The 10,374-nt window shown below is 46.3% G+C and overlaps 1 protein-coding gene across 3 annotated transcripts in view; it reads left to right on the top strand.

Annotated features, from left to right (window-relative positions):
• The first annotated feature begins 691 nt into the window (after positions 1-691).
• MPND (MPN domain containing) overlaps positions 692-10,374 on the top strand; it is a 32,159-nt gene continuing 22,476 nt past the window's right edge. For 2 of the 3 annotated variants that reach the window (XR_014174382.1, XM_081941452.1), the window contains exons 1-5: positions 692-799; positions 2,730-2,947; positions 4,615-4,845; positions 6,771-6,930; positions 9,331-9,406. Coding sequence is in view for 2 of the 3 variants with exons in the window: in XM_081941452.1 (XP_081797578.1) it covers positions 769-799; positions 2,730-2,947; positions 4,615-4,845; positions 6,771-6,930; positions 9,331-9,406 (716 nt within the window). In the remaining variant the exon portion in view is untranslated. Of the gene's footprint in view, positions 800-2,659; positions 2,948-4,614; positions 4,846-6,770; positions 6,931-9,330; positions 9,407-10,374 lie in introns of all 3 variants that reach the window. The other variant, XM_081941453.1, reaches the window with a different exon arrangement.

Here is a 10,374-nt window from a genome sequence, read left to right as displayed (position 1 = left end):
TCCCTCCTTACTTTTTCTTTCCTCCCTCCCTCCGTCCTTCCTTGTTCATTTGCCTTTCTTCCTACCACCCTCCTTATTTTTACCTTCCTTCCTCCCTCACTCCTTTCCTTCCTTCCTTTCTCCCGTTCCCTCCATCATTCCTTGTTCATTTTCCTTTCTTCTTACTTCCATCCTTATTTTTCCTCCCTCCCTCCTTTCCTTCCTTCTTTTTCTCCTTTCCTCGTTCTTTTATCTTTCTTTCTACCTCCCTCCCTCCTTTCCTTCCTTCCCTTTCTTCTTCTTCTTTTACCTTTGTTTCTTTCTCCCTCCCTCCTTTTCTTCCTTCCTTTTCTCCTTTTCTCCTTGTTCTTTTATCTTTCTCCCTCCCTCCTTTCCTTCCTTCATTTTCTCCTTTTCTCCTTGTTCTTTTACCTTTCTTTCTTTCTCCCTCCCTATTTTTCTTTCCTTCCTTCCTCCCTCCTCTTTCCTTCCTTTCTCTCTCCCTCCTTTCCTTCCTCCCTTTCCTCCTTGTTCTTTTACCTTTCTATCTCCCTCCCTCCTTATTTTCCCTCCCTCCTCTTTCCTTCCTTTCCTCTCCCCTCCCTCCCTCTTCTCCTCCTTCCTCCACCTCCCTTCTTCCCACCTTCGTTCCCCCCCCCCCGCCTTTCTCCTCCTCCTCCTGCCGGGCAGCTCCTGCCTTTTCTCCGCCTCCCTTTGTTTCCGTCTCCCGCGGCCGGCCAGGCGAGGATGCTGCCGGCCTGAAGCAACAGCAGCAGCAGCGCCCGGGCCATGGCTGGGGTTGGGGCTGCGGCGGCTGCAGGTACAGCGGGGCGAGGTGCGGAGGCTCCCCCGGCGCCCATCCCGGCCCCGCCAGGAGCGAGCCCTGCCGGGGCGAGGGTGCCTCTGAGCACGCACAGAGGGCGGGCGGAAAGGAGGTGGGAGGGGGCTGTGGGGGCATCGTCCGTCGGGCTTTGGAGCGGTTGGGTGGGTGGGCGCCTTCCTGGAACCTCTCCGGTCCTCGGGGACTTCCTTCCACCCACTTGCCGGCGTTGGGAAAAGGGTTTCTGAGCATGGGCAGAGGGCGGCAACGGGAAAAGCTGCGGGAGGGAGGAAAAAACCTTCAACCGGTAAGAAAAGGGAGAGGAGGAGAAACCTCGAGGAAGGACCGCAGATCAGCGCTTCTCAAAGGGGGGGGGGTGTAAGAGGAGTAGACTTCAACTCCCATAATTCCCCAGCCAGCATATGCTGGCTGGGGAATTCTAGGAGTTGAAGTCCACCCATCTTTCAAGGCTTCCCCAGGGTGAGAATGGCTTGTGATGGAAATGCATTTTCCCCAACCTCTCCTCTCTTAAAAGAAGGATGGTGGGCTGGGATCTCCTGTTATTCTCTAGCTCTCAATTTTGGTCCAACTCACATCAAGAATGAAGATTTAAAGGGGCCCTCCACAAAGGTGATCTCTCTCTCTCTTCTCTCTCTCATATCCATCTTTGTCTGTCTGTCTATCATCTCTCTCATTATCTATTTATCTATTATCTATCAATCTACCATCTCTCTCATTATCTATCTTTCTATGTCTGTCTGTCTGTCTGTCTATCTATCTATCTATCTATCTATCTATCTATCTATCTATCTATCATCTATCTATCTATCATCTATCTATCATCTATCTATCATCTATCTATCTATCTATCTATCTATCTATCTATCTATCTATCTATCTATCTATCTATCTATCTATATCATCTATAATCCATCCATCCATCCATCCATCCATCCATCCATCCATCTATCTATCTATCTATAATCCATCCATCCATCCATCCATCCATCCATCCATCCATCCATCCATCCATCTATCTATCTATCTATCTATCTATCTATCTATCTATCTATATATATATATCTATCATCTATCTATAATCCATCCATCCATCCATCCATCTATCTATCTATCTATCTATCTATCTATAATCCATCCATCCATCCATCCATCCATCCATCCATCCATCCATCCATCCATCCATCCATCTATCTATCTATCTATCTATCTATCTATCTATCTATCCTCTCTCTCTAAACTCATTGCCTGCCTACTTACCTATCATCTAATTTGCTATTATCTACCCTCCATTCCCTTCCCCCACCCTCCCCTCCCCTATCCCACCTTTATTAGTTTTATAAATAACTCAGGGTGGTGAACTTTCATAATACTCCTCCCTTCTCCCATTTTCCCCCCACATCAAGTCTGTGAGGTGGGCTGGGCTGAGAGAATGATGGTCCCAAAGTCTCCTAGCCAGCTCCCATGCCTAAGGCAGGGCTAGAACTCCCCGTCTCCTGGTGATGGGCCCAAAATTCACTCAGCCAACTTTCATGCCTAAGGTAGAACTAGAACTCACCGTCTCCTGGTTTCTGGCCTGGTGCCCTCTTTACTCTTAATAGAAAAAGAAGAGGAGGGACAAACCATCCCAAGCCTCAGAACTGTATCTTCAGGCCCTTACTCTAGTTTCCTTAGTGGATTGTAGCCTTCTTGAGGACTAGAAGCCTGAGCTTTTTTTTCAGAAAGGAACTCAAGCCAAGCGGCAGGGCACGGCACCAGATGCCGTGTGTCGCAGTGGGAGTCAGTGGGAGGAGAGGGCGATTTTGACAAGCCATCGCCCGTTTTCCTGATCGTCCTCGTCAGGAGGAAGCGAAGACGCGGTGAAATCCATCTATCGACTCCATCTCTGATTCGCTTCCCGCCTCCGTTCCAGGGATGGACGCGGAATCCCTGGCTGGGGATGAGTGTCTGGAAGAAGATGAGGAAGAGCTGGAGACCAGCTTGGAAGACCCCGAGCAGGACAGCGTGGGGAAAACCGTGCCAGGCGGGCGCAGCTGTGGCCTCCTGACCCGCCGAGGGATCACGCTACGAGTTCTTCTGAAAGACGGGCTGATCGAACCCGGGGAAGGAGTCCTCTCTATTTACTATCTGGTACGAGACCTTCTCTTCCGGCCTCCCCTCTTCTCTCTCAGGGCACCCCGGTCAAAAAAGTCAAGATGGCCGCCAGACAAGTAGGAGCAAAGTGTTACAGTGTTTCCCAAAGATGCTTTTTTTCAAGAGGCAACTGGACTTTCTGGTTTTTCTTTGAAGACGTTTTGCTTCTCATCCAAGAAGCTTCTTCAGCTGTGGGTGGGGAAGGGAAGGATTTCTGCTCCTTGCAGACAGCTGGTCATTTGCATCCTTAGAGAGGGTCATTGAGACCACCTGGAGGTTTAATCTGTGTCCTCAGTCACCTATGTGCAGTGGTGGGTTTCAAAACTTTTTAGAACCTCTTCTGTAGGTGTGGCTTGCTTTGTGGGAGTGGCTTGCCAGCCATGTGACTGGGTGGGAGTGGCTTGCCAGCCATGTGATCGAGTGGGAGTGGCTTGCCAGCCATGTGACTGGGTGGGAGTGGCTTTTCAAAGACAAAGGCCGCTCTTTGGAAGGCAGCAAAGTCCACATTTTGGACAGAGAGGAAGTTTGGTTTGAAAGGGGGATCAAAGAGGACATCTATGTCAACATTGAACAGCCCCCTCTCAACAGGGGGGGAGGGATACGACGTCATCTAATTCCAGTTTACAACACAGTCCTTTCAGCAGTTCCAAGATGGCTCCACACCCATTTGCACCACTCAGGTGACTCTGAGGACACAGACAAACCTCCAAGTGGCCTCAACGACTCTCTCAAAGGATGCAAATGACCAGCTTTGTCTGCAAGGAGAATAAATCCTTCCATCCTCCACCATCCAGTCAGAAGATGAAGAAGCTTCTTGGAGGAGAAGCAAAATCTCTTCAAAGAAAAACCAGAAGTCCAGTTGCCTCTTGAAAAAGCACCTTTGGGACATCCCATGACCTGGGATGACTGAGAATCTCCATCGACATTACAGTCTTTGTTAAAGGTACAGATAGTCCTCGACTTACCACCCCAATTGAGGCCAAAATTTCCGTTGCTAAGCGAGAAGAGTTGTTGCCCCATTTCATGACCTTTCTTGCCACCGTTGTTAAGTGAATCGTTGCATTTCTTAAGTGAATCTGGCCTCAGTGCTATAAGGGAGGGGGATTTGTGGATAGGGGGAGGAGGAGGAGGAGGAAGGGAGAGGGAGGAAAAGGACTGTAAGGTCCTTGGTGCTCTCTGAGTTTGATGGTTTTCTTGCGGACGTTTCATGACCCAACTAGGTAACATCATCAGTGCTAGAAGGGAGTGGGGTTTCTGGAGAGGAGGAGGAAGAGGAGGAGGAAGAGGAAGAGGAAGAGGAGGTGGGCAGCAGCTATGGGGTTCTTGATGCTCTCTGAGCTTGGTTATTTTCTTGCAGACGTTTCGTGACCCAACTAGGTAACATCATTAGTGCTAGAAGGGAGTAGGGTTTGTGGTGAGGAGGAGGAGGACTGTAGTGTCCTTGATTCTCTCTGAGCTCGCTTGATATTTATGGAGATTCTCAGTCATCGTTGCCCCCAAAGTGCTTTTTTCAAGAGGCAACGGTTTTTCTTCAAGGAGTTTTCTTTGAAGTCACATTTTTCAGTGCCGTCGTAACTTGGAAGAATCGCTAAGTGAACTGTCATATGTCGAGATAGCTACCTGTCTAGGGTTATTCATGCTCCGAATCTTCTTGCCCGTCTCAGGGGAAGAAATTCTGGGGCGACCTGCTGACCGACGGGAAGATCGCTTGGCAACAAACGGGACAGATCTTTAATTCCCCCAGCGCCTGGGCCACCTACTGTAAGAAGTTGGTCAACCCCGCCAAGAAGTCTGGTTGCGGTTGGGCCTCGGTCAAGTACAAGGGCCAGAAGCTGGACCAATACAAGGCCGCCTGGCTGAAGAAGCACCAACCCAACGCTCCCCCTGCAGAGGAGGTAAACCCTTCTGCTCTGCTTCAAAACCTCCTTCCAGAATTGGGTTGGTTTTTTTTCAAGTTACTGTAGTTTCAAGTTTTCGGAGTGTAAGATGCACCTCCCCCCACAAGAGTGTGGAAATGTTGGTGCGTCTTATACACCGAACGCAACCATTTTTGGCCTCCCTTGCATCCCATTCTTGTGAAAAATGGGCCATTTTTCGAAAAAACGGAAGGCAAAAACGCCTTTCTTTTGGCAAAAAACAGCCCATTTTCCACCCATTTCCCGCAAAAATTGGGGGCGTTTTTGCCTTTCCCCAGTCCTGCTGAAGCCTGCAGAGGGCTCCTGGGGGCCGGGGAGGACAAAAACCTTTTTTTTTCTTACTTACCTCTTCGAAATCTTGGTGCGTTTTATACACCGGTGTGTCTTATAGTCCGAAAAATATGGTATTTTTTTCAAGTTTCTAGTCCACAGGAGGTCAATTTGTGGCCTAAGCCTAATTCTACCCCTCAGCCATTTCCGTAGCAAACTCATTCACAGCTCTATTTATTAGACTAGCTGATAACCCAGTGTTGGTTGGCTATTTATTTATCTTAATCCTGTATTAGACAGGATTTCTAATGTTGGGTTTTCCTCCTTACCAGAGGGAGCCCCCTTGTGGAGTACTGTGAAGTTGTTTTACATGGCAACTCCACTGTGCTGTACAGAAGAAGCCGTTTTAAGGCACAACAGACTGTATTTTAACAGAACACCCCCCCCAAGGAGTGTTACATGTGTCTTACCCCCGCAGTATTTTTCTCCAGAGAGTAAGTCATCTGTGTACCAAATTAAATAGCTTGAAATAGATCTATACTAGTCTCCCTTTATTTATTTATCAGCACAAATACAACACAAATATAAAAAGGCAACATTAAAAATAAAAATATGGTTTTCTGCCTGGATGGTCTTCTGTAATAAGCCGAAGGACAGAAAGGGGGAGTAGTGAATTCCCTCCCATATTTGGGCTTACCAGGGGTTGTAACACAAATATGTGTGTGTGTGTGTGTGTGTGTGTGTGTGTGTGTGTGTGTGTGTGTTACAACCCCTGGTATGCCCAAATATGGGAGGGAGCTCACTATTCCCCCTTTCTGTCCTTCGGCTCACTACAGAAGACCATCCAGGCAGAAAACCATATTTTTATTTTTAATGTTGCCTTTGCTATGTTTGTGTTGTATTTGTGCTGATAAATAAATAAAGGGAGAGTAGTATAGATCTATTTCAAGCTATTTAGCTCTCATCAGCTAGCTGGATTCGAATCCCAGTAAGGGTATGGCTAGCTGATGAGAGCTAAATAGCTTGAAATAGATCTATACTAGACTCCCTTTATTTATTTATCAGCACAAATACAACACAAACATATATATAAGTGAGGTGTGTTCCATTTTACAACCTTTCCCGCCACAGTTGAATGGTTCGAGAGTTGAACCAACATTGGTTCACTTAACAACTGACACAAAAATGGGTGTAAAATCCAACTGGTTGCATTTTTTTGCAAGCTTTTTGATAATCACGCAAGTGAACCCAAAAATTTTATGGCTAAGCACGACGGTTGTTAAGTGAGGTGTGTCCCGTTTTATGAATGTTCTCGCCACAAGTTGAACCACAGTTCGACAGTTGAACCATTGGCTCACTTTGCGACCAACAGAAAAATGGGTGTAAAATTGGGTAAGTAAATATTTTTTACAAACTTTCTGACACCCAACTTTTAAGGGGTAGGCTCCAGTATGGTCTTATATCAAGGACTGTCTGCCTTCTCCTCCGGCTGAGACTTTGTAAGTCAGCCAAAGCCATCCAGGTGGTGCCCACTAGTGGGACCTCGGGGTATTGCAGGCATACAAATTAATACCCCACTGAAAAATCTGCTTTACCCACTTGGTGTTTTTTCCTCTCCCCTCCCCCCCTCCCAGAGTCTGATCAGTGAAGGGGAGGAAGAGGATCTGGGTGACGAGGAGGAAGATGAGGCCAAAGGGATGAAGGCAGCCTTGGCTGACTCCTTGCTGGCCAAGAAGATGGACGACAAAAGCAGGAAGCTGTCGACGAAAAGCCTGGCTGAAATGCACAGCACGGGTAAGAGGGCCAGCCTGGTGAAAATACCACTGGGGGCATGGAGGGACAGCCAGCTGAATTCCTCACTGCTGTATTTGGGAGGGTTCCTGCTCTCCACAGGTCAAAAAAGGCAAAATGGCAGACACAGGTCCACAGGTCAAAAAAGGCAAAATGGCAGACACGCAGTGGCGTGACCAAAGCTTCGTTGGTGCCATCCTGACTGTTTCCCTGTGGAAAAGGAGAGAGAAGGGGGAAAAGGAGAAAAAGAGAAAGGGAGGGAGGAAGGAACAAAGGAGGAAAGAAAAAGAGGGGGAATAGTGGGAAAGAGGAAGGAAGGAGAAAAAGGGAAGAGAAAGGAAGAAAGAGAAGAAAGGAAGGGAGGGAGGAACAAAGGTGGAAAGAAAGAGGGGAAGGGAGAGAGGAAGTGAAGAAAGCAAGAAAAGATAAAAAGGGGGAGGGAGGGAGAAAGGAGGAAAGAAAGAAGGGAAGGGGGAAAGGGAGGAAAGGGGGGAGGGAGGGAGGAGGAAAGGAAAGAAGAAAGGAAGGGCAAAAGGGAGGGAGGGAGGGAGGAAAAAGGAAGGAACAAAGGAGGAAAGAAAAAGAGCAGGAAGGAAGCAAGATCAGAAGTGAAGAAAGCAGGAAAAGAGAAAAGGAAGGAGAACGGAGGGAGAGAAAGGAGGGAGGGGGAAAAGGGAGGAAAGGAGGGATGGAGGAGGGGGGAAAAGGAGGAAGTGGGAAAAGGAAGGGAGGGAGGAAGCAGGAAATGGAAGGAAGGGAAAGAAGAAGAAAGGAAAAGGAAAGTAAGAAAGGAAATAAGAAAAAGAGGACGGAGCGGTGGTGGGTATGTCCTCGTGCTTCCCAAAGTGGCAATCCGCAGGCAAGAATAGCCTTAACTGAGGGATATTCCTGTGTTTGGATATTCCTAAGTAATTCTTCATTACTTAGACCAGTGGTCGGCAAGCCGCGGCTCGCGAGCCACATGCGGCTCTTTACACACTTTAATGTGGCTCTTCTGTGTGCCGGGCGCCCGCTCCCCTCCCTCCTCTCGGGCACTTCAAAACAAGCACCCCTTTCCCTTTTTTCTTTTCGACCCACAATGATTAGGGAGGATCCTGAAGTCGGGTGGGGACAAGAAGCGAGGAGGCAGAAAAAGAAACGGAGGCTAAGGAGCTTCCCCCCCCGCCTCCTCCCAGCAAAAATCTAACCGTACTGCCCGCCGGCTCCCTGATAAGATTTTTGCGGGGGGGGGGGGGGGGGGGAGAAGCTCCTTGCCTCCGTCTCTTTTTCTCCCTCCTCACTTCTTGGGGCTAGAAGACCTCCAAGGTCCCTTCCAACTCTGTTATTCTATAAGGTCGTTGCAAATTTGATGCAGGAGAAGTTTCTGACAAGTGGAATGACGAGAAGCGAGGAGGCAGAAAAAGAAACGGAGGCTAAGGAGCTTCCCCCCCCCGCCTCCTCCCAGCAAAAATCTAACCGGGGAGCCGGGCTGGCAGTAGCAAATTAGCCGATCACGCCGCGTGATCAGCTAATTTGTTACTGCCCGCCGGCTCCCTGATAAGATTTTTGCGGGGGGGGGGGAGAGAAGCTCCTTGCCTCCGTCTCTTTTTCTCCCTCCTCGCTTCCTGGGGCTCCACCAATGGGGGAGCAAGGCCCGCCCAGCGCCAGGCTTTGGGCTAACACAGAGGTCTGCAAAGGTGGCTGTTTTAAGACTGGTGGACTTCAATTCTCAGAATTCTGGGAGTTGAAGTCCACCAGTCTTAAGAGCCAATTTTGCAGATCCCTGCCTGGGCTAATATGATTGATGCCCTTGGTGGACTTCAACTCTCAGAATTCTGGGAGTTGAAGTCCACAAGTCTTCAAGCTGTCAGGTTTGAAGACCCCTTGGGGTTTTTTTCCTAAAGGGTTAGGGATGCAAGGATCTTGTAACTTGACAGCTTTAAGACTTGCGTGCTTCAAATGCCAGAGTTTATTGAAACTAAAAACAGTGTACCATCCTATGTATTTTCGGTTTTAAAAGTGTGGCTCTCAAAATAAATTTCAATCGTGGTTTTGGCGAGATTTGGCTCAGTTGAAAAAAAAGGTTGCCCACCACTGACTTAATAATTCTTTTCAATTGGAATCACTGTTTGTGTCCCAGAATTCTACAGCCAATAGGCTTTAAGATGTGTAGGCCGGGGAATTCTGGGAGTCGAAGTCCACCTGTCTTAAGGTTGCTGAGCGTGAGAAACATGGCTCTGGAGAGACCTTTTCATTCTCTTTTAATTGGGAGAAAAGGGGGGGAAAAACCCTCAGAAAAGGACATAAAACCCTTCTGGATCAAAGAAAGACACAGCGTGAGAATCTTATGGCCGTCTTTGCATCTGCCCAATTTTTATTCTGAAGCAATGACCGGCACGGGTTTTTTTTCTTGTCCCCCCCCAGATCACAGCAAGAGACTGGATTGCCGGAATCGAGTCCCTGTCCGCTATTGTAACCTAGGCAGTCGGGATTCCGTCAGGTACATTGATCCAGTGAGCGCCGTGTCTGCTTTAAGGGTAGCCAAGATAAAAAATATATACAATATAAAACATAAAACATAACATATAAAATATAAAATGAAATAATAAAATAAAATAAATTAAAAAATAAAATAAAGACATGAAATAAAACAATACAATACAGGGAATAATACAATACATTATATTACAGAAAGTAGAATAGAATAGAATACAATATAATACAATACAATACAGGGAATAGAATACAATACATTACAGAGAATACAATACAATACAATACAGGGAATAGAATACAATACATTACAAAAAGAATAGAATAGAATACAATACAGGGAATAGAGTAGAATACATTACAGAGAATAGAATAGAATAGAATAGAATAGAATACAGGAAATAGGATACAATACATTACAGAGAATACAATACAATACAATACAAGGAATAGGATACAATACATAGAATAGAATAGAATAGAATAGAATAGAATAGAATAGAATAGAATAGAATAGAATAGAATAGAATACGATACATTACAGAGAATACATACAATACAATACAGGGAATAGAAAACAATACATTACAGAAAAGAATAGACTAGGATACAATACAATACAATACAGGGAATAGAATACATTACAGAGAATAGAATAGAATACAATACAATACAATACAACACAGGGAATAGAATGCAATACATTACAGAGAATAGAATACAATACAGGGAATAGAAAACAATATATTTCAGAGAATAGAATAGAACAGAACGCAATGCAACACAATGTAATAGCAACGCAATACAACAGACTACAATACATATAATGACAACAAAGAAGGATTCAAAAACCAGATTCCTGGGGAAATAGATAGTTACTGCTTTAAAATGCATCTATTTTCCAAATGGTATTTCTTTATTTTGATTATGCATTGATCAATTCCTCCCTCTCAGCCCAAGAGCCAGTCAGGGAAA

This window comes from Natrix helvetica (assembly GCF_964273705.1).
Source record: "Natrix helvetica genome assembly, chromosome: 1".
Classification (NCBI taxonomy): Eukaryota; Metazoa; Chordata; class Lepidosauria; order Squamata; family Natricidae; genus Natrix; species Natrix helvetica.
The sequence above is the reverse complement of the archived record's forward strand: the minus strand, read 5'-3'. Positions and strand labels throughout refer to the sequence as shown.